We start from the raw sequence: 26,026 nt of genomic DNA on the forward strand, positions 1-26,026 counted from the left end.
ATATTTGTAATACGAGTGTTTCCTAAGAGTATATTACAAGAATACACTGAATGTCCATCCCACACAACTGCTCATCTCAGAATAAGAATCACACACTCAGCACTTTTCTGTTTTAAGAAGATAAAAGTTTTTACCCTGCAACAGGGATTTTAACATTATATAAGGGAAACAGCACAGATTGTTTATTGTGCATGATGTCACAAAGGTGACTCTTAAAAGTTTGAAACCAGGCAAAAATCTCAAGTATTGGAAAAGAAGGGAGGGTGTCATTTTCTTAACGGCACTTTCTCACATTCTGATTTTGGTAACACCAGAAAAGGTTGTATTACAGCTTCTACACACACATCATTGATAAGTCACACTTGCCATCTGGGCCTCCAATGTGATCCACTGACTGCACCACCAGAAAAACTAGCTGCTCCGCCAGGAAAGGTTCCAACTAAGTCAAATATATGAGAGACGTTGAAAACTGATGTTATCTGTCTGACAAACACCTACCTTCCTATGAAGAAATTTTGAATTGGCCTGCAAAGAACTACAACCTAAGGCAACGAGTGAATGGTCTGTCAAATGGATTATTGTTGTAGAACAACACATTAGTACTGCGCAATGTAGAACTGCACGCGTAATATTGTATGTAACCAAGATAAAGTAAATAGAACAGAGTGCGTAATTTCAATAACTTTTACTTTTTTTAAAGCATCAGTTCCCAGCTTTCAACGATTAATTATATGGTCAAAATAAAACACTAGAAATCCAGTCTCTTGTCTGACAATCACACTTGCATCGTAATTACAACACTGCCAATGGAGATGTCCGTAGACAGTTGTTATACAAATTAAACAGTTTTCCTCAATTTCTCATAAATGTATGTCACTTAACTTAAGCATTTTTTTTAAATTTACGATTCAATAAAGATCTCAACATTACAAAATACACATACTAGAGTTGAACAAGGAAGTTACATTCGGTAAATGATTTTAAAAATGCCCCGTAACACAACACAACACAACACAACACTCTCTCTCTCTCTCTCTCTCTCTCTCTCTCTCTCTCTCTCTCTCTCTCTATGCCTATATCTCCGAAATCAGGCTATTGAATTATTTTAGAACATGTTTTATTCTCCTGTATTGCGATCTTTCTGAGGGACTGGAAATCTCCTCTGTAGAAATGAACTTTTGTTCCATAAAAATAAGAAGATCATGTGCCTTTCAGTTTGCTCGTTTGTCAACAAGACTCAGAAGACAGTAGATATCAGCACCCAGACTAATGCTGTGTTCAATTTCTGGAAGGTTTTGGTGAAGATCAATATTATCACTTAATGAACAAAATACAAGTGTATGGAATATCAGACAGCTTTGTGATTGGACTGAAGAATTCTGACAAAATAGAACACAGCATATCAGTCTTAACAGAAATATTCTGATGTAACAGCAGCTTTGGAAGCTCTATGAGGCCATTTGTGGATTACACAATTACGTATAAACGAATCTCAACACTACAAAATTGTAGTGAAAAGCAAGGAGGCCTGTAGAGGACTGACAGGTGCAGATGGCAGTTGACCCTGATCAGAAACAAGTGTAACGTATTGGCATAAATAGAATACCCATTATTGTATTATTTTAAGACTGCTGAACAATTAATGGAAGCAGCCACATACATTAAATACATAGGAGTACATATAGAGTGATTTGAAGTGGAACAATCACATAAAACAAATAGCATGAGAGGCAGATGGCAAACAGATCCATTGGGATAGTGCTTGAAGTGGAGTCCACCCATGAGGGAGGAATCTTGCAACCATTTGTTACACCCATTGCTTATCTGTCTGGAACTTTTACTAGGCAGGGATGACAGGGGACACACAAGATGCAGAGAGTATCTTATCACAGGTTCATTTAGCACCTGCAAGTGCCTTTAAGATGCTCAGGATCTAGTGATAGATGCTACAAGAGAGGCATTGTGCACTATGGTGTGGGTTACTGTTAAAATCGGGGAGTGTACATTCCTCGATGGGTCAACCAATGTAGTGCTTTCTCCTCTGTATGTATCACAGAAGACCTCAAAAGTAAAGTTAGAGAGATTTGAGCTCACACAGGGGTTTAACAATAATCTTTTTTTCCTGTGCATCAATCAAGATCAACAGGAAAAAGGGGGAAGTAACAGTGTTACATGAAGCTGCCTCCAACACAGAGACCATAAAGTGGCTTGTGGATTACAGATGTAGAACAGCCAATACATACCGACAAAAAATGGGTTTGTCCACAGCACTACTTACGAGCCAAGTCACAGTGTGCACTACCGTCATTTTTTTATGTGGAAGTAAATTAGACAAACTGAGGCTACTCTAATCATACTTTTACTAACTATAGATCTCTTATTATTTTCCTCCCCTTTTTAGTTTCATCAATGAATTATTCAATACACAGAGATTTACTTAATCTTCTAACATGACCTACCTTAACTGCAAAGTTATCTAATAACCTTAGTAAATGCAAAAATTTTGCCAAGACTGAAGAGTCATTTAATATATAACACTGTGACATGTAAGGTACCATGCCTGCCACTTTTTGAACAACAGACAATAAAGGGAGCCCTTGAGGAACAATGAATCATTTATATACTGACATTCTGGGCAAAGCAAGGTGGGAAAGGTGATCTTTAGAGGTTAGAAGTGAATGTAGTGCTTGGTTTAATTGTAAGCTAGGAAGTAGATAGGCCAGAGATTCAGCTGCAGTACTGCAATAATTTCCACGAAAAAGGTAAACTGACTGGAATATCTGTCCAAAAAGAAAGATAATAAAGGAAGAACAGAAGAATGTAATAAGATAGTAAAAAAGACTTGAAAAAACAGAAAGGATGTGACAGACACAAAAGTTAAGAACTAGCTGGAGGGAGGACAGGGGTACAATGAGTTGGTGGGAATGCTTTTTGGAGACTAATATATGATACAGGAGGCAATTTTTGGGCTACCTTTCTTAACAGTGGATGAATGAGGTTGCTGTCTAGGATGAGTTCTAGTTCTGCTACCATCAGTAGTGAATTTAAAATAAATATTCCACTTTTGGTTTGCAACATTGTTTCCCTACGCTGCCATTTGCTTTGCTGTTCCTAGTCTTGCAATCTCCCCCCTCCCATCTGTCTAAAAACTATGAGGTATAAAATCTCTACTTGCGGCCTCATCCTGAATGATAGCAAGAGGTTAGCAAATGTATGCTGTGTAACCTGCCTAATTAATGGTGGCATGTGAACACCTCATTTACAGTTTCACAGAAAGCATGTTCAAATGTAAATGTGACAAAAGGAGACTGGTTTAAACAAGACTAAGTAATGTAAACCTATTATGATATCTGGAATTGACCATGATTAAATATACTATATCGCAATCTCTTAATCCACCTCGTGCTGCCTCCCACCTTTTATCAATCTACTTCCACTAATGTCTTGCATTCTCCTGCACATCACAATCAATAATTATCACAGTTGGTTAATTTTCCTTAAGAAAGTAGTGTTGTTTTGATATTACCACAGTGGTGTTCTGTTGTCTCACTCCTTAACAACTGTGAGAACACACACTTGTTCCAAATATGAGAATGGAGCAATGTGACTGGCATATTATTCTCTACCGAGACGCCTTCATTCTCTTCATACGAAGAGTTTATTATCTTTGAAGTCAATTCCCACAAATCTTTTTTCCTAAGAACGTCAGTATTTTTTGTCATCTTAATTATCCTCATCTATTAGACTAAGTTTTTTATATCCATAACCTTCAGATAACTGAGATGTGTAACAGGGAGCACCTTTTATTGTAACAAATATCATCAGAGAGCATACGCGGACAAGAAAAAAAAATTCTGAATTTTTCCCAGATTTCCCAGTTAAAAACTGCACTTTTTCCCATGTGAAAATAAACTTCTTCCAAGGTGAAAAACACACTTTTCCCATGATAAATGACAACATGCTTTCCATTGGAGCTGTAAAAATATAAATTCTCTGAATGGTAAAGGTTTTCTACACCAGTGTGGAGCTTCAGAGAACGAAAAAACTCAGCAAAAAAAGTTTTGGAAAGATCTGTGATGTGCAGAAACACTTATGCTGCGTATTTTCATGTTACAGTACGCTGCATATTTTTGTATTCATATTACGAAAGTATAGATTTGAAACAGCACATTAGTTTCCGAAGCATACTGGACACATGACGTAGTCAGCCAATAGCAACAGCACTGTTAAGTAGTATGAACACGCGAATAGGAAAAGTTAATTTTTTAATTAATGTACATAGTGTAGCCACAAAAAAAAAGTTAAGCTTTCACATATAATATTGGTCTTTTTTACGTGTGTTGCGAAGATACACCACAAAAATATGCGAGTAAAATTTTAAATGACTACAATGTATTGTCTTCTGAGCTCGAAATTCTTCTAAGTGGCTAGTCCTCGATGTGTTAAGTTTTAAATGAGAGTCAAACGCTCTGTGATTTAAGATATTCATTGCACATTCGCACACGTAACCTAATCAATCTTGCGTACAAGGAAATTTACTTAGAAACTAAGGCTTTTCAAAGCACCATTAGCAATATTTTCCAGTCACCTGTTACAAATAGCTTTGTTTCAGCAGCTGCCAGAGAGCGCCAGAAAACATGTTATTGTGTGTGGGCAGCTACGGTGAAGAAGGAAGCCCATATGTTCGTACATACATAGTATTAAGGGATCTTACATGACTTCATAAAAGAAATAGGTTACTCCAAGAGCAATGGAATTTCATACACCATACTAAAATGCATAATTCAGCTTAAAAGTGCACATTCGTATGTGCAGATTCACACTGAATTAGGCTCCAACCTGATATTAAGGTTTCAGTGCGGTTTTTGGGATGCAAATTTTCTTGGAGTATCAGCACTGTATTATCTCCTGTTTGGTTCTTTATTATGGCATAATGCTATACATGCCAGAAGATCAAAATGTGCACTTCAAATTCAATGAGCAGTTGAAACTAGCCAATAGTGCGGAATGAAACACTTCGATTCTGCCTCCAGAGAAAAGATTAATAAAAGCCACATTTATTTAACAAACCAACAAAAATAATTTCATTGTTCTGCAAGGCGATTGACTGCCAAAATTGCGAAAATAAAATCAGAAAAACTAATAACATATGTTAGCCTCCTGTAATTATGTGAATATATTTTAATTCACTTGATAGCTCCCAACCACAGAAATCCATTTTGTTTCCATTTGATGTGAGAAGTGTAAAGGAAGAGGAAACAGCAAAATCACTAAACGTAAATACAGCTTATGTGGGGACGAACCCCCTCTCCACTACAACCCAGACTACTGTGTGCAAGCGGCAATCTGGCAGCTTGGGCGCACCAGAAATTTTTTTCCGGATAGCATCTCACTGCTTGTTGTTACTGCTGATATAGCTAACAGCCACACTTTAAATAGCCAGAAGCGGGAGAAGGTACTACCCATAAGCAACAGGACTGCTCATGTGCATGACCCCGCAGGCAACTGCTCAAACAAACTTAAAATAAACAGTTGTGACATCACACTTGCTGGCAGCAGTTTATTGTAATGAAGTATTCCATAGTCTTTGTCCTAAAGCCTTTGACACATTTTGCTGTTTATCAGTTCTTACCAGACAAAATTACAAAAATTTATCTGAACTCTAAAACGATGAAAAATTCCCAGGTTTTTCCCCAGGTGTCCTGGAGCGTATACGCCCAGATTATGGTTTATTTCCATTCTGTTCATGGATGGAGTAAGAGAAGAATGATTGTACGAGAGTTATTTGAACAGCATAATCTCTCTGGATATTTATTTAGGGACATATACACATTAGCAAAACTATCAGGCTGCTCTTGGCACAGAGGGACATCATTTTGAGCACCTGCTGTAAATAAAGGTGAGCTTAAGTTAATCAGATGGTAACACTGTTTATGCTTATCTCCAGGGAAGCATGTGCGCAGCCTACTACTGGCGGATTAGTGTGAGAGTCAGGTGCAGTGGTGGCTGGTGGCTATGCTAGGTGACCCGCAGACCCCTCCCAGGTATCTTTTGTGAGACATACTGTAGTTACATGCAAGTCTTCAATGAGCCAAACACTAATTAGACAATAGCCAAACACAGGCACATTTCTGTGGTAGAACGAGTCATGATTTTGCCTCTTTTCAAGTGCTGCAAAGTGTTGTGTGCGCGTCAACGACCCAATGAGTTGTTTAACCCACAATGTGAGGTGGGTGTGTTTCAGGCCAGTTGTGGTCCTACAGGGTTTTGAGAGATTTCCAAACTGTGACTTTAGCCCAATCGTGCAGTTTACCACGAACGTGAACTAGGGTGTTTACTTCCAGATTCTTTGCGACAAACTGCCCTCTTACATCTTCATGATGTGTATGCTGCAGACACTCATCTTTCACATACAGGCAGGCATACATTCCTGGCCTGACACTCAGGCACACTATCACACCTAACTGGCCCATTAGATCACCTAATCGTAACACCACAAACGTGCGTTACAATCTGGAATTGTAGGTGAAATAGCAATCAACATCCTTGCAATTTGGTACCTCCAATTAGCAATCAGAGGATTCTATTGCACATGGCATACCTGAAGAAATTTATTCACCCTCTTCCTCACTGAAGAGAAGTCACTGTCAAGGCTAGAGGCAGTGCCACGAAGTATTAGTGTAATGTCTCCTGGGTGAGTAATTTGTCTGGTTTGCTTATAACCTTAGTTAAGTTTGTATCTAACATTTTTCAAACAATTTACTTGTAGATTAACTATCATACTTTTAGCTTGGTGCTCTTTTGCCATTGCTTTCCTGGATATTTAACTGATTACTACAATACTTTAATATATAATGTATTTGGATACGTAAAAAATCTACTTGTCAAGCGGTGGCAGAACACACACATAAGAGAAGGTTACAAGCAGCCAATATTTCAGAGCCAGTGGCTCTTTCTTCAGGTGGAAAGACTGAAGCGGGAGGAAGAGGGGTGAAGGAAAGGACTGGAGGTGTCTACGAACAGGGGTAGATTTCGGTAAGGTCACCCAGAACTGTGCGTCAGGGGAGACTTACTGGACGGGATGAGGAGGAAAGTTATATGTCTCCAGTCCTTTTCCTTCACACCTCTTCCTTCACACCTCTTCCTTCACCTTCAACACTTCTGCCTGAAGGAGGAGCCACTGGCTCCGAAAGCTTGTCCAACTATAATCTCCTTTTATGTGCATGTTCTGCCACCGCTTATTGAATACATTTTTTACCTATCTGATTACATTATACTGTCAAAAAATGATTATTTTCATTGTTACATACTTTAAAGTGTTAGGCAGTAAAAATGATTAACATTTCAAAGCTACACTCAACATCAGTAAAAATACCGTATTTATGGGAACCTAATGCACCACCGAATGTAATGCACACCCCAATTTTAAAAATTAAATCAATAAAAAAAGGTATTTTGGCAATCACTGATAGGGTATTTTTGTATTGTTGAAATCTGTTTTACAATGCTAACTTTATTTCAAACAATAGTGAATATATATGTGAACTATAAAAAACAATTTATTTTTGAGTTACTCATTACAGTAATAAGTGACATATTCGTTACTAAAAAAGAACACCTAACTTTATTACCTACATGACATACAAAGAAACATAATATAAATTACAGGCGTTATTCATCATTATTCACTAATGTCCTCATTAATGGAATCCTCTGAAGAGTCTACATCAGAAAGATTCTTTTCCTCCTTCCCTGCCATCCTCTGTAGTCATTCCAGAGCACATTGTCTTCACTGCCATACAGATTATTTGAAATACAGCATTTTTTGGATGATTTTTACCATCATTGGTGCTTTAATGTATTTCCAGGCAGCCCTAACCCAGTGTACAATACTGTAGGGTGCAGCAAGTTTAATTTTTCTGTTGGAGTCAGTTCATGATTTGGTTCGTAAAACAATTTTTTGTATTGTTCCTGAACCTAACCTTTGAAAGGTTTATTTATACCAACATCCAGAGGTTGTAACACACAAGTCATTCCTCCAGGAACAATAACAAGGTGACTGGGTAGGCTGTGGATCACCTGTTTTTTACGTAGTCAGACGACCACGAAATGCATCAAGACCACCAGGACAGAGTTCCCACAAGTTTCGGAGCCAGTCAAGCACCAAAGTTTCAATCATCCATACCTTCTCTTGATTCCGAACAATGTTGTCATCAGGGAATAGCTTTTCATTTTTTGGAGCATTGGGGCTTGTTTTTCGCTTGAAGACTAAAAAGGGGGAAGTTTGTTCCCATTTGCTGTGATTGCTAGCATTACTGTTATGTGCTGTTTTTCACACCCAGATGTTTTGACGGTAACTTCTTTTGTACCCTTCTCGTCAATTGTTTAATTACATGGCATATGAAACCAAATTGAATTCTCATCAATGTTGCATATTTGGCCCATCAAAAGATTCTTCTTTTTCCAAAGTGTGATAACACACTGCTGAAATTCTTGAACTTTCTTCTCAAAATCCTGTGGGAGTTTTGAGCATATTGTATTGCGTCACAGAGATAAGTCCACTCATTTCTTAAAGTGTTCAACCCGTCCCCAGCTAGCCTTAATCTCTTGCTTCAGTATGTTAAAGAGCTGCAGCTACCTCTTTTGCTTTTTTTATTATGGTGTCACTGGTCACAGGTTGCCCATTCTTCCTCCTTTCTCGGACAAGTTCCAGAACATTTACTTCATTGTCAGGATGTCTTGATATGTGAGGTCCTGTGAATTTCTTTCTAGTAATGGTAGTTGCAAATAATCCCCATTTCTGTTTCTTCCATAAGTGGATGTTACTCTCAGCTACATTGAACTCTATTCCTGTCTTCTGTTACCACATTTTTCAGCATAAAGAATTACTTTACACTAGAAAGTAGCTTCATACGATATTCTTCTCTGCTTACCTTCCATTTAGTGACTACCTAATGCAAACACAATGCTGCCAAGTACTGTAGCAACCGAACAATAATGAAACGAGGTTGAGATGTACAACAATGTGTTGTTATGTATGGGGCAGTACCTAAATTTCTACAAGGAAAAACAAAACACACCCAACACGTTCTATTTGAACCGACAACTAAAGAAAATTTCCTCTCGTGGCAGTAATGGATTTTGTTCTGATGCCTGCGAACAGAATTCAGAACTGGAAATATATACCATCTCTTTTAACTCTATAACCTCTTACCAGATTTACATCTTCCTTTCTTTAATTCACAGTTACCATACCTATATTTTCTTGCTAGAGTTTAATAAATGTTTTTCTACTTCATATTACATAGGGTAAGAAATACCAATGAATCATTCAAGTTTGTACTCAAATCTAATGCACCATCGAATCTTGTGCATACCCCAGTTTTGAGTACTTCGTATGGTAAAAAAAGTGTGCACTAGATTTGTGTAAATACAGTAGTTGACATTTCCTCAATAATGGAGAACCTCACTGTAACACTATATGTTACGACATTAAGTTGGTAATTTGATGGTATCTCATCCAAAAGATTCGTAATCACATTTTGGAAAGTTATATCAAACACATTGTTGTATGTCTACTAGGAAACAGAACATCCAAAATTCAAGTAATTGTAGCATACAATAACACAGCTGGCATTTTGTTAATTTCAGATGCATTAACCTTCATTTACCAACTCGCTAGAATCCAAAATGAAGGTCTTCTTTACACTTAACAGAACTTTTTGTGCACATTTGCATTAGGCAGTGGACTTTTTAAAGTTTAATCATAAGGAAGTATTTTGAATGGTAGGCTTTTGACAGAAAACACAAATGTTACATCAATCAATCACATTTTCTTTTGTTGAATACCTCCATTTTATTCACGTTTTCAAGACTGCCCTTTCTCAGCAATAAAGGTAACTTCCATTAAGAACTCCAGTCAAGAGAGAGCTCTGTTACTGTTTCCAGATGTCTAAATTGTTATTTTTCTATCTCTGGCCTATCTCTGGCCTTAGCTCTTTCCTTCAATCCCATTACACCAAGGTGTCTTCTGTCAACAAAGTTCTCATCACAATGTAACTTTTCCTTCAGTGAACAGTACAATTATTTTAGTACAATGTCTGTTACTCATCAAATACAGAATAAAGTAAAATTTAAAGCCTGTAATTACTGCTACATATGTGGGTAGCCAGATACTGGTGTGCACATCAGAACTCCAGAAGAAATGGAGGAAGCCACCAGACAAGAGGGCTGGCCAGAAGAGTAACACAATCTAATGGCAGGTGAACTAAATGCGACACACAGACTGCAGATAAGACAACAGACCAGGACAAGGGCAAACCTTTACGACAATGAGGTGCTACACAAAGCTGTCATCGGAACTGCTACAACAAGACCAAGAACAACAGAGAGAGAAATCCATGATGCAACCAGAGAGAGTAGCTAGATGACAATCAAGGTAGTTATGAAATGATCTTAGAACAGCGAAGAGATATTTGAAAGTATCAAGTACAAGCACTGAACTAACTGGCTGTGCAATTGCCTATATACCGGCCACATGTAACACTATTTGCCGCCGTACTCGTGTGGCGAGATTGTAGTCCTCATACTGTGCGAGCACAGGACAGCTGTGGGGGGGTCCTAATTTCTATTCAAGTCCAGCTCCTCTGGTGGCATCCAACCTCCAGGACACCAGAACTACACATATTTTTGATCAAATATATGGCAATCTACACAATTACATCACAATTCGCAATTAAGTGCCTGAAAGAGGGTTCATTGAACCATCTTTTAGTTATTTCTCTACCATTCCTCTCTAACAGAATGTGGGGAAAATGAGCACTTTAATCTTTCTGTGCGATCTCCAATTTATGTTATTTAATGATCATTTCTCCCAATGTAGGTGGGCACCAACAAAATATTTTCATTATACGAGGAGAAAGTTTATGATTGAAATTTCACGAGAAGATCCTGCTGCAATGAAAAAACACCCTTGTTTTGATCATTGCCACCCCACTAAACACATCTTGTCCATTAGATCTATTGCATATCGTAAATGTCCTGCCAATAAATTACAGTCTTTGGTTTGCTTTCCCCCACAACATTATATATGTGATTGTTCCAGTTTAAGTTATTTGTAACTGTAATCCTTAAGTATTTAGCTGAATTTACAGCCTATCGATTCATGTGATTTGTCATGTGACAAATTTAGCTGATTTCTCTTAATACTGATGTGGACGACTTTACACTTTTCATTATTTAGATTCAATTGCAACTTTTAGCACCATAAAGATATCTTGTCTAAATCATCTTGCAATTGGTTTTAATAACGTGATGTCTTTACAAGACTGTTAACAAGCACATCATCTGCAAAAAGTCTAAGAGGTCTGCTCAGCTTGTTTCCTATGTTGTTTAAGTAGATTAGGAAGAGCAGAGAGCCTATAACACTGTCTTGGGGAATGCCAAATATTAAGTTTGCTTTACTCGATGACTCTGTCAATTACTATGAACTGTGACAATATCCATAGGTGCACAATTTGAATAGAAGTTGCTTGTGAGAAACATTGTCAAAAGCCTTTTGGAATCTAAACATTTTGAACCAATATGACATCCCTCCTGTCAGTAAGTACTCATTACTTCTTTGCGAGAACAAAGAGCCAGTTGTGTTTCAAAAGAATGTTTTCCGAATCCATGCAGATTATCTGTCAATAAACCATTTTCTTTGAGGTAATTCATAACACACACACACACACACACACACACACACACACACACACACACACACACACAGTATATGTTCAACAAACCAGCATCAGTGATATGGGTCTGTAATTCAGTGAATCACTCCTATTACCTTTTCTGGGTATTTGTGTGACTTGTGCAACTTTCACATCTTTAGATACAGATCTTTTGACAAGCAAGTGGTTTATATGATAGGTAAGCGTGGAGCTACTGTATCACCAATCTGAAAGGAACCTGACTCGTATGCTATCTGGGCCAGAGGTCTTGCCTTTATAAAGCAATTTAAGCTGCTTTGCTACACTGAGGAATCTACCTGTAAGTTGATGCTGGCAGGTGTTCTAGACTTTAATTCTGAAATATTTACTTCATTGACTTTGATGAAGGAATTTTGATAAAAACGTGTTTAATAACTCTGCTCAAATGGTACTGTCATCAGTGACATCACCACTGTTATCCACAGTTAAGGTAATGAAATGCACAGTGAAGTTATTGACTGTCTTGTCACTGGTGTACTTTGTACACAACCATAATCTCTTTCGGTTCCTTCCAGATTTCAAGATGGAAGTTTGTTGTGGAAACTATTAAAAGCATTCTGCATCAAAGTTTGTGCTAAATGTTGAGCTTCTCTAAAACTTTGCCATTCTTGTGAATTTTGCATTTTTAACATTTGACACACTATTTCTGTTACTTCTGCAACAGTATTCCGGTCCGTTCTGTGTACTGTGCTGTCGATACTATTTTTTTTGCATTCAAACCACATCTGGTCAATGCTTAGTGAGGTCAGAAGGAGGAGCGACTATCTTTGGAAGGTGTCAAGCAGATTGTTGTCTGATGTTTTAAATAGCTATACTTTGATTAAGTTTTGGTGGTTTTGGATGTTATGGTAGTCAGTCTCACTGCAACCACCTTATCACTAATCCCTGTGTCCATCACTATGCTACCTGTTTCCTCATGATTAGGTGTCACTAAGAGGTCAAGTGCATTTTTGCAACCACTTACAATTTGAATAGGCTTCTGAACTAACTGTTCAAAACAATTTTCTGAGAAAGCATTGCGTATAATTTTGGATAATGTTTTATGCGTACCACCGGCTTTAAACAAGTATTTTTGCCAACATATCTACGGTAGATTGAAGTCACCACCAACTATAATTGTAGGTATGGGGTACCAATCTGAAATAATACTAAAGTTTTCTTTTAACTGTTAAGCAACTGTATAATCCAATTTGAGCTTCGGTGCTTTCCATTAGTTCTTGGAACTCTAATTCTCTCCCAGCACAGCTACAAAAATTTTTAACTTCTATACCATTTGTTGCTAGGTCTGCCTCTTCCTATGTTTGCCTTGCACCCTTTTACACTAACACCCTTTATGTAGTTTCCAGAGACCCTCTAAAAACCATCCAGTTATCTCCACACAGCCTCCAGTATCCGTGTAGCTGCTTCCTGTGTGTAGTGGACTCCTGAGCTATTAAGTAGAACCCAGAAACCAACCACCTGATGGCACAAGTCACAGAATCTGCAGCCTGCACAGTTGCAGAATGGTCTGAGTCTCTGATTCAGGCATCTATTCAATTCTGTCAATAATGCTACAGATGGTGAGCTCCGCCTTCATCTTGCGAACAAGACTGGCAGTGTTTGGTAGTCTTTACCATATCAGCCAGCCACTCAAAACAAGATAGAGTCTCTCCGATCAAAAACACATTGTTAGTACTGATGTGAGCATGACCCACAGTTGGCTGCACCTTGGTATCTGGTAGCACCTTTTCCACATCTGGAGTGACTTCTTCTCATATGCACACTAAATACTCACTGAATTCCTTCCTCTTTTTGCACCCATGTCCCTGAGGGATCCCATTATGTGCCTAACACTAGGGCTCTCAACTACCAGAAATCCCAGCTGCGTAAATGCCCATACCTGAAGGGCCGAGAGGCTCTCTGGAACAGGGCAGGTGACTGCATCTGGCACATGACCTTCCTCAGCCACAGAAAGTGCCCAAAACCTATTGGTCAGATGAACTGGGAAGGCCCTCTGATCAGCCCCACCTTGGCATGGCCTCCCACTAAACCACAGGTGAAGGGTCAACCTCAGTGCACACAGAACTTCCGTGAAAGACACACTGCAAAATGCATTGAAACACTTCTGTCATTTATGTTAAGAGCTTATGGTTCTCACACCTTCGATAAATGAACTGCTTTCAGATAAATTTGTTTATGGACAATGGATTGCAGGACATTGCACATAAGACAGATGAATGTTAGAATTTAATGCCCCACAGTCAGAGAGTTTGTTTCAGTACTTGTTTAATTCAACAAGGCATGGGAAGAAAATCTGCTGCAGCCTGTTTGAAGAAGCAACCACTTTAGAGGTAACAAAGTTATCGAAGAAAACCCCAGAATCCCTAATTCACGAAGCCTGGTCACGTATTTGAACAAATTGATAAAAGTCCAGCATCTTAACCACTACACCTTGCTCATCAAATACAGCAGAACTTACCAGAAATTACGACAAGTTCACACTGAGTTATCAATTTCAAGTTGCCAGATCATTTGGAAGTAACTGCACATTTAGCAAACTAATGAGAGGGAACACAATGGCCCCTTGTAACAGACAAAGTGTCATTTACTTGGAACAATAAGATAACTAACTGATCATGGCCAAATAGTAATATATACCACTGCACCCTTAAACATTCAGCCATCCATAACACACACACACACACACACACACACACACACACACACAAAACAGCCACTGCATACTGAGAATTTTCAACAAACATGGCACAAAAGGTAAGAAAACTACTCAAAACTGGCATTTCATATTTGGAGTATCAATTTCTTTACATCACCATCCCTAACAAAACAAAAATGTCGACTGCACAAACCAACACACCAATCCATACATTAAAGACAGTAGTAACAAAGTGGTATGTATAATGTGAGAAACTGCAGCTCAAGTCAATTGCGTGTCTAAAAATCTAAACTTGATCCTAATAAACTCATGAATAAAATATTTATAAATAACTGCAGAGAAGTTAAACATGCGCAGATGTCAAAGTGCCAATTTGTATCTATGAGGAAACCATGGCGTAGCAAATTACCACCAATGAGTAAGAAAGCGAATACTGTTGCATCAATTCTATAACTGCCAAAACTTCAGACCAAATTGGAATGATAAAAACCATTTGATGCTTTCTCTGCTATCAATCAGGCAATATTACGTAACTGACTTCTTGTTTTCTAGGCTATAATATGAATTTAACAAATAAATTATCATTTTCTTACTACTGCTTTATCACAAACTGCCCACAACAATTCATAACACGAGTAAAATGTTAAAGATTCACAATAAATATGACTATTTATATTACACAGTTGACATAGCTACTCATCTCAATTACATTATAAATAATCATCAATCAAATTCAGATCAGTTATAAACTTACTACCTATTAGAAACAATTTAGTGCTGATCCATTCTGTCCCATTTGAACAGTTATTAACCAAATGACATACATGCTATTAATGACCTGCATGCAATCTACATCGAATACATGATCACTGTTTAGACTTTTATAATACACACCCCGTTCTCTTTCCTATATTCAACGTTGGCACCATTCAGTGCAATCTGTCTTAGATTGAGATGGCACCTCACACTAAAGCTGCAAACCACATTGTTTATTACAATGTCTATTTCAGGTGTTTCACCACTGTCAGTCTGATTTTCAGCCTGTGCGACAGGCTGCTGAGGGCCTTCAGCAGGCATGAGACGCTGGGAAGTCCCATCAGGCTCCGTCTCTGGCTCAACATTACCTATATTGTGGGCTAGGTTTCCATTTGGTAATAACTGCAGCCCATTCTCCTGTATAGCTGCAGCCATCATATTTGTGACCAGCGTATCTGAAACAGGAACATACATTGTCATCTATCAAAATCAATAATAGTCAACTGAAAAATTCAATACTTGACCCTCTGAATGTTTATAAACTTTCACAACACCTGCTTTACTTTTACACGTTCATATTCAATTTCACAGTAGAATAACAGTAACAAGTACATTATTTGCATATTTTACACTTCTTACTGCAGGATGCAAGTTAATTATGTACTAAAATGTCCTGCAGTGAATTAAAACTATGAAAAATGAGATCAATTCACCCCACCTGACTAATGCAGCTTATCGTGAGATTATTAGCTGATGACTGGTAAGACAACACACAGAAAGTACCGTTGAACTAAAGAAGGCTTTTAACATCCAGTAACATGCTGAAGGTCTTTTTGAAATATGAAACAGAAATACTGAAAGGAGGTAAGGAAAGAACATTACATCTTAAAATCTTGTCCATAACCAACAGATGGCACACAACTGTGACTGAACATGAACAAAATTGGGGAAAATGAGAGAAATGGTATTTATAACTGAACTTCCTCACATTCACATTCACTTTCACCTGGCATGTCTGCAGGAACAACCACTGTAGGTCTAAATACATAGATGCTGTGCAGATACTGCAAACGGCTGAAAGCAAGGGGGAAACTATAGCTGTAATCTCCCCCCCCCCCCCCCCTGAGTACATGCAGCTTACTGCATGGTTAAATGATGACATCCTGTTGGGATAAAATATTGTGGAGGTAAAATAGTCTCCCATTCAGATCTCCAGGTGGCGACTACTCAGGAGGATGTCCTCATCAGAAGACACAAAAACTGGCATTCTATGGATTGCAGTGTGAAAATTTAGATTCCTTAATGAGGCAGGTAGGTTAAAAATTTAAAAAGGGAAATGGATAGGTTGGAGTTAGATACTGTGGGAATTTGTACAGTTCAGTGGTAGGAGAAACAGGACTTCTGGTCAGGTGAATAAAGGTTACAAATATAAAATCAAATAGGGGTAATGCAGGAGTGATTTTAATAAAGTAAGAAAACAGGAATGGGGTAAGCTGCTATGAACAGCATAATGAACACATTATTGTAGCCAAGACCGACATGAAGTCTACACTTACCACAGTAGTACAAGTTTATATGCCAACTATCTACAGATAGGATGAAAAGATAGAAGAAATGTATGATGAGGTAAAAGAAATTATTCAGACAGTTACAGGAGATGAAAATTTAACTGTGATTGGAAACTGGAATTCAATAGTAAGAAAAGAAAAGAAAAAATAATAGGTGAATATGGACTCGGGAAAAAGAATGAAAGAGGAAGTCATCTGGTAGCATTTTGCACAGAGAACAAATTAATCATAGCTAACACTAAAGTTGTTTATGTGGAAGAGACCTGGAGGCACTGGAAGGTTTCAGACTTATTATATAATGGTAAGACAGATTTAGGAACCAGATTTTAAATTTTAAGCAGATTTTAAATTTTAAGGCATTTCCAGGAGCAGATTTGGACCCTGACTACAATGTGGTGATTACGAACTGTAAATTAAAACAGAAGAAATAGGAAAATGGTCAGAATTTAAGGAGATCGGACCTTGATAACTTTAAACTACTAGAGGTTGTTGAGAGCTTCAGAGGGAGCATTAGGCAACAACTGACTAGAACCAGGGAAAGGAATACAATACAAGATGGGGTGGGTAGCTTTAAGAGATGAAATACTGAAGGCAGCACAGGATCAAACATGTATAAAGATACAGCCCAATAGAAATCCTTGGATAACAAGAGAGACAGAATTTAACTGGTGAAAGGAGAAAATATAAAAATGCACCACATGACACAAAAAAAAAGGGAATCAGGTTGACAGGAAGCACAAAATGGCTAAATAGGAATGGCTAAATGACAAATGTAAGGATTTCAAAGCATATTTTACACGGGAAAAGATATATACCACCTGCAGGAAAATTACAGAAGCCCTTGGGGAGAAGAGAAGCAGCTGTGTGAATATGAAGAGCTGCTCTGATGGAAAACCAGTCCTAAGCAAAGAAGTGAAAGCTCAAAGGTGGAAAAAATATACAGAGAAACCATACAAGGGAGTTGAACTTTAAGGCAATATTATAGAAAGGGAAGTGGACACAGATGATTAGGAGATGGGAGATATGATACTACAACAAGAATTTGACAAACTCTGAAAGACCTAAGTCAAAGCAAGGCCTCCGGGAGTAGACTATATTCCTTCAGAACTACTGAAAGCCTTGGAAGAGCAAGCCAAGACAAAACTCTTCCACTGGTGTGCAAGATGCGCGAGGCAGGTGAAATAGCCTCACACTTCAAGAAGAATGTAATAATTCCAATTCCAAGGAAAAAAGCTGCTGACAGGTTGAAAATTACCACTATCAGTTTAATAAGTCATGCTTGCACGAAACAAAGACAAATTCTTTATGGAAAAACTGGTAGAAGCTGATCTCAGGGAAGATCAGTTTGGACTCTCTCTCTCTCTCTCTCTCTCTCTCTCTCTCTGAGATGTTATTTACTGAAAATTAATAGCCCAAGCCTAAGTTCTTATTGCTAAGTTGCTCCAGAAAGGTATCCAATTTGTTGTCACAGTAATAAGTGAAGTGACAAAATTTATAGTTCTCTCAATTCCTTCATAGTGCAACAATTCCCATAAATATGAAACTCCATACCTCAATGGAGACAAGACCGAATACTTTTACAAAGTTTCCTTTTAGTTAACTCCCTACATAAATTTTTAATATTACAATTTTAGCAGCTAGTAAAATTATTTTTGTGTGTATGAAATTTTTATATTGTGAACATGTATGACAGATTATGTACCATTTTGCAATTAAAAAATACTCTACTGACTGATAAAACTAGTTTAATAAATAGGATAGATAGCGTCTTCACTGATATGCCCACCCAAACATTTGTCCAATCAAACATTACAATGGCTCAATCAAAATGTTCACATATACTTGCCATACATGAAACAGAACTTCGCCTTTAAAATAATTTACTAGTGCTCATCAACTTCCCAACCACAACTGAAAATAATTATTATGCTACAAAACACTGAGTTTTTGACAATAATTTAAGTCAAATAGTTTGAAAGAACTGGGTCAATTGCAAGGAGTAAAGTGCTATCAATATCACTTGCTACAGATGTCAGAGACAAGAACTGTGCTTGGGTAAGTGAGGGGAGAAAATATCTGTAGCCTCGTTGAGACAGACAGTTTGGCATTTTCCTGACAAATTAACAAAACCACAAACAACAAATCTGAAGGACCAGTAACACAACCCAGTGATTCTCCCAAACAGATTTCATGAACATTACTGCCTAACAACTGTTTTCTGAGGTGGCAGAAAGAAGTGAAAAGGAGAAGGATGTGGAGTATTCAGTAGCAAAATGTTAACCTTGCACTCAGATTCTTGATGGTAGAAATGTTGCTGCTTTAAAGATCTTAGAGAGAGAGAGAGAGAGAGAGAGAGAGAGAGAGAGAGAGAGAATTTGAAGTACAATGATTGACCTAAAACATGTTATAGCAAAGTACAAAACATTGTTTGCAAATATCTGTGCGTGTCAAGAAATTTAATGGCGAGACTAAACGACACTGTCTAATAAACAAAATGCAGTAGTTGAGTACAAAACAACTGTTACTGAGTATCATCACGAGTGATGGTTACACTTTTTCTTTTTATGAAAAGTCAGTATAGTGTGTTGTTAAACTGTATTAAGTAAACTCTTGTGGCCAAAGGTTTGAAGTAATTTAAAGATAATGGAATTACTGAGTGTAGTCTTCTTTTAGTATCTAGAGTAAATAATAATCAATGAATAGTAACAACATTTGTACTTGTGCGAAGCAGAAACGGTAAATACAAGAGATCTATGTGTAATGAGCTGGGCCACTAGAGAGCTGTGTTTTGGTGGTAGCACTACAAAACTGACGTCATTGAAGCATGTCCAGGCCAGTATCTTCAGTTGGCCATGCAAAGGGCATGCGGGGAAAAAATAGACATCTATCTGTATAAGTGATTCCACTAACTTTACACCACAACCATTAAGCGAGGCGAATATTTAAGTGAATATGAGCTGTTTTGGAAGATGGATTAACAATCAGGATTTAAGGTCCCCAAGGTGACTGTCTCTAATTTTGTAGTGTGTTTTGAACACTAACTAAACAACAATGCCTCTACACACACAGCAGATATTTGTGAACAGCCCCCGAGTATGATTTTAGGGTACTCAATGATGACAATGGTTCTTAACACCCTTACTGAACGTGAATATGAATTTCATGAAAAATCATTCTTAAGCAATCTTACTGAAAATATTCCATGCACACATTAACAGCTTTTGGGAGGATGTCTTGTCTGTGTGTAACATTTGGAAGAGCAAGGAAGGCTGCTCATCTGGCCAGATCTGAGAGAAGAGCCAACACTCCCGATCCCCACACTGCCTGTTCTAGTGCTGTCAGTGGTTGGCATCACTCCACAGCACAGCAAGTTGGCAAGCTAACAGATTGTTCTATGAAAAATGAACTATTAAAGTAAGTTGTTATGAAAATTGTTCCCCCATTACAAAAAACAATCACAATTAAAACAAGAATGCCTGGCCATTTGATCACAAAGTTAGATCAGCGCATTTAAAAGGTTATCATTGTATAGGTTTTACTACATGTTGTATTATACTTTATTAACTAAAAATCTTAACTGGAGATAGAACTAAAAAGAACTCGACTACAGAGTAATGTTACTATCTCATCACTTGATAAAAAAATCGATGAAACCTTGTTACACATAAAAATCATCCTTAAGAAGGCCCAACAATAAAAATTTTTGGAAACTTTGCAGTGTCTGTTGCAGGGTGCAATTTGTGCTTTTACCAGTGGGGGAGGGGGGGGGATGTCTTAGGGGGTTAGTAGAATTATATATGTTACTAGCTTGGACTGTGGCGTTACGCATGGTTAAACAGCTATTTATAAATATATGTTAATGCCGAAAATCACTATTCACGCGTATGCACTATCAGAAAAGCCATCCCTTGTTATATCTTTAAAAGTACATTATAGATAAAGCTTATTTACAAAATCATCTACATACAGATATACAAGGTGAATTCAAAAAGTAGAGGCACATTTGTGAAAAGCTGTACTTATTCTGATGATAGAAAACTGAAACATTAATAGTAAGACTTATTAAAAACTTTCAGTGTTCGGCTCCGAAAATTTAAATATTATGTAAAGTTTTACTACAGTGCGTGGGAAATAAACATTCCAGGTTGGGATGCATAAACTAAAACCAAAGGAGGGGATGGTCTGATGCAGAGGGGGGGGGGGGGGGGGGGGGGGGGGAATCCCCCCCACCCCCCCCTTGCAAATCGCACACTGGTCTGTTGTCAGATAAAATTGATGGCATCCAAGTATCTTCATGTCTGACAAGGTAGCTAAGGATCTGGTGAGAACTACCTCCTTCCATCTCTGTGGTTGGGAGAAAGTACACCATTGTCAAATGTTGGGCGTTATCTGCCACTTGTACCCACTCTACTTGCCATGACTCAACATGTGTTAATGGGTCTTTAAGAGGGGTGACAGGATCATCTTGCACTGAGTTACACCTACAGGAATCTGACTGGTGCTGTTGCCAATAATTCCCACGTGTTGGAATCTAGCAAAAAGGTACTTCTCTCCCTTGGTTCTGAATGCTCAGGAGAAAATCTGAAATGTGCTGAACCGTTCTCACTATAACGTACAATTACGCTACTGACTGAAGGACAGGTTTCATATGTACAAGCATTATTTAACAGGCGAACTATGTATATACAGTACACATGGTCCTATTTATAGGATGCCCTTGCATTCCCCTAACCTTTTAACTGGTTTATGCAGCCAGTTACTGGGGAACGTAAACTTTAACACAGATTCCTAAACAGGAAAATGTGTCATTTTTAATACCAGCAACTGACACAGAAAAATGCCGCAGTCAGTGATAGCCTTAGGATCCACTGAAGACTGAACTAAACTCACCATAATGGAACTGATACATATCTACACTCACAAAATTACTGAAATGATTAAACTTTGTGACAGATTAAAATTTTGCTGGGCTGGGAGTCAACCCTTCCCTTTCACAGGGAATGCTGTTACCCACTGAACTATTTCAGCATTTGCAGGTGATGTAGAACCCCTACTATACAATCACTTCAGGTGTCACAAAACATGTTCAAATAGTTCAGAGTGACAGCTTTTTAAGTCCCATATGAAAACAAAGGTTTAATCTGTCTGGAAATTTAATTGGAGCATCCACTACACAATGTGAAAGATTCAACGTGAAAGTAGGAACTTTTTAGTACTGCAGAATCATACTCTTATCAAAACAGCATATACTGCTGAGGAAAAGCTCTCGGGCTACCAACCAGGGGCAGTGTTTAAAAACAACATTTTTTGGAGTGTCATACCCATTACCTTTGCCAGAGTCAGTTTCTTGTTCCATGGATCATTTGCACAATTAAATTGTAATGTGGAACAAGTCATTTTATATTCACATCAACAACTATTATGTAAACACTGCTACATGCTGACCACATACAAGCGTGTGTTTTTAAAGGGTTCTGTAACTTAGTAAGTAAAAATGGAACCCTTATAGGATCACTGTTTCCTGTCCGATTGTTAAAAACAGGTACATGTGTATCGAGGTGAAACTTGTGCCATGTGCTGAAATCTATGGTCCCTTGGCAGAGTCAAAATATTAACTGCTTATGACCATGCCATCAAAAGATAAGGCCATTTATGTCACACAATTTGACAGTCGTACACTTTTCATCAAAACCTGTAGGGCACTTCTCACCGATCTAGAATAATGCAATTGCGAAGAAGCACAGTTCCACAGTGCATGCAAACGAAAAAACCGAAAATTGTTAATCTGTAATCATGTGACACAAAAATACATCTAGTGTCATTTGACATGTGACTTCAAACTAACAAAAATTCTCAAAAAGTCTCAGAATTCCTGGGATCGATAACTTGCCAGTATCAATGTCGTAATAGTTTAAAGTCATCTACATTCTTGATTTATGGAATAGATGACTGTCTATACACGAGGGTTGGAACTTTAATAATGGCAACTATTTATTTACAGCGCGTACAAAATAGATACATTTTTTAAAGTAGTCATCAGAATTGTGCATAACCCACTGCTAGTGATATGGAAGTAATAGGATACTGTTAACAGTGCCAGTTGTGTTGACAGTTCAAGCAGTGCAGTCTATTGCCCGATGAATTTGTAGCAGTTCTGAAGCGAATGCCGTGAAGTGTTTCCTTCAGTTTAGAAGTCAAGTTGAACTCACGAGGACTTAAGCCAGGGGAGTGCAGTAGGTGGTATAATACTTAGCAGCCCCATCAGTCAAACAAATCAGTAACAGCTTGCACTGTACATTCTTAAGCATTGTCCTGCAAAATGATGGTCAGGTCCTGCAGAAAGTGTCATCACTTCCGTCTCTAAGCTGGTCGTAGCTTGTGTTCCAAAAATGAACAGCATAGAGACAGAAGTGATGACACTTTCTGCAGGACCTGACCATTTTGCAGGACAATGCTCCAGCACGTACAGTGCAAGCCGTTACTGATTTGTTTGACTGATGGGGCTGCTAAGTGCTATACCACCTACTGCACTCCCCTGACTTAAGCCCTTGCAAGTTCAACTCTATTTCTAAACTGAAGGAAACACTTCACGGCATTCGCTTCAGAACTGCTACAAATTCGTCGGGCAACAGACTGCGCCGCTCGAACCTGTCAACACAACTGGCACTGCTAAGAGTATCCTACAACGCTGGCAACGAGTGACTACTTTGAAGGTCCGTAAAACTTTGAAACACACATCTATTTTGTACGAGGTGTAAATAAATAGTTGCCACTGTTAAAGTTCCAACCCTCGTACATGGTTAAGTTTGTATGGAAACTTCAGAGCGTGAGTCCCACTCCTGCCTGGCGAATTTCTTATTATGATGATACTCACCAAAATGTCAAGTTCGCCAACAGTCATGTGACTAGAGCTTACAGAGATTCTCATAAAGAAGAAATGAGCTTTTTCCTATTTTACAACCAGCATAAGCCTTGAAACTACAGATGTTCACAGGCAAGTCATCCAAAAATAACTTTAGTTTACTAGATATGCAGTGCATACCTGAATTTTATAACATCTGCAACAGATCTGGAATAGTTTGAATTGTAAGATACTGATTACTCTTAAGAAAATGGAGGCAGCGGCTTAGATTAGGATGACCAGATTTGTGATATGAACTTGCCGAAATAAATTTTGTATGTTCTTAGTGAATTCAGATGTAATGAACATTTCTTACACTGTAGCTGGAATACAAAGACTACTCAAAATGCAAGCATGAACACTTTGGGAGAAAAAGTAAATACTAGTTCCACGTTAAACTAAATATTTTTGTGGCTCAGCTATGTTTATAATCACACTTTATAGCCAAAGTTAATTCTGCATACCCTGAATAACATTTGAGTAATGATAACTGACAACTGTACAGTATTAAGGTGATCTCGTTTGTTGCATCTTTATATTTCTGAAAGTGACACCAGAGATCATGTCCATATTTCACACAGTGCAACAGCCACAGAAGTGAACACAGTTACAGTTATTAACTCATATCCTTCATGCAATGTGCAAAACAGATTCTTAAATGTATTGCCCAATACATCCGCAGTTAGATCACTGCATTGCTTTGGTCCAGATGAGTCATGTAATACTGGCAGCTTATATCGGAAACTGATGAAAATTATATATTTTTCAATATGGTGCAGATATTAACATTTAACCAGTCAGTTTGTAACCACAACCAAATTTTCTGCTTTTACATTGGTTGGCTTCGCCAACTCACAAATTGTCACTTTCCCACCTAACCTAGACCATGGGCTGCACTACAGATCAGTCTTCCACCACAACCAAGATTTCAAAGGGAGGGACCGGGAGTGGTGCCTCCAATATGTAACTACCACCATAAAAATGGCTAGCGGAAAAAATCTTATCCAAGGTTATCAGAGTCAGCCACCAACTGAAACGTACATTCTGCAATTTGTTGAAACTTATGTTGCAGCACCAGTCTGACAGTAATGCAATTTTTGACACTAAGCTCAGTTTTGTTAAATAATAATAAAGTATGCATATGGAATATTTTTTGAAAATATTTGACATAACTCTGTTTTCGAGAGAAAATAAACAGTTTAGCAGTTGTTCTGACAGCAATTTTCAATTTTACAAAGACAAATGTAAGAAGTGATACACAACTTAAGAAGGTGTTGACAGATGTGAAAATTACCGAACTATCAGTTTAATAAGTCACAGCTGCAAAATACTAACAAATTCTTTACAGACGAATGGAAAAACTGGTAGAAGTCAACCTTGGGGAAGATCAGTTTGGATTCCGTAGACATGTTGGAACACATGGGCAATACTGACCCTACGACTTATCTTAGAAGATAGATTAAGGAAAGGCAAACTTACAGTTCTAGCATTTGCAGACTTAGAGAAAGATTTTGACAATGTTGACTGGAATACTCACTTCCAAATTCTGAAGGTGGCAGGGGTCAAATACAGGGAGAGAAAGGCTATTTACAATTTGTACAGAAACCAGATGGCAATTATAAGAGTCTAGGGACATGAAAGGGAAGCAGTGGTTGGGAAGGGAGTGAGACAGTATTGTAGCATATCCCAACGTTATTCAATTTGTATATTGAGCAAGCAGTAAAGGAAGCAAAAGAAAAATCGGAGTAGGTATTAAAATCGATGGAGATGAAATAAAACCTTTTAGGTTCGCCGCCGATGACATTGTAATTCTGTCAGAGACAGCAAAGAATCTGGAAGAGCAGTTGAACAGAACGAACAGTGTCTTCAAAGGAGGATATAAGATGAACACCAACAAAAGCAAAACGAGGATAATGGAATGTAGTCTAATTAAATCACGTGATGCTGAGAGAATTAGATTAGGATAAGAGTCACTGAAAGTAGTAGGCGAGTTATGCGATTTGGGGAACAAAACTCTTGATGGTCGAAGTAGAGAGGATATAAAATGTAGACTGGCAATGGCAACGAAAGCGTTTCTGAAGAAGAGAATTTGTTAACATCAAGTATAGATTTAAGTGTCAGGAAGTCATTTCTGAAAGTATTTGTGTAGAGTGTAGCCATGTATGGAAGTGAAACATGAAAAATAAATAGTTTAGACAAAAAGAGAATAGAAGCTTTCAAAATGTGGTGCTACAGAAGAATGCTGAAGATTAGATGGGTAGATCACATAACTAATGAGCAGGTACTGAACAAAATTGGGCAGAAGAGGAATTGTGGCACTACTTGACTAGAAGAAGGGATTGATTGGTAGGACACGTTCTGAGGCATCAAGTGATCACCAATTTAGTAT

The 26,026-nt window shown here is 38.0% G+C and overlaps 1 protein-coding gene across 1 annotated transcript in view; it reads right to left on the reverse strand.

Annotated features, from left to right (window-relative positions):
• Positions 1–26,026, reverse strand: part of LOC126162942 (TATA box-binding protein-like 1) — a 44,579-nt gene that overhangs the window by 15,966 nt on the left and 2,587 nt on the right. Inside the window, exon 2 of the mRNA XM_049919774.1 lies at positions 15,307–15,623. Coding sequence (XP_049775731.1) covers positions 15,307–15,606 — 300 coding nt within the window. The 5' untranslated portion in view covers positions 15,607–15,623. The remainder of the gene's footprint in view (positions 1–15,306; positions 15,624–26,026) is intronic.

Source organism: Schistocerca cancellata, chromosome 2 (assembly GCF_023864275.1).
Source record: "Schistocerca cancellata isolate TAMUIC-IGC-003103 chromosome 2, iqSchCanc2.1, whole genome shotgun sequence".
In the NCBI taxonomy this organism is placed as follows: domain Eukaryota; kingdom Metazoa; phylum Arthropoda; class Insecta; order Orthoptera; family Acrididae; genus Schistocerca; species Schistocerca cancellata.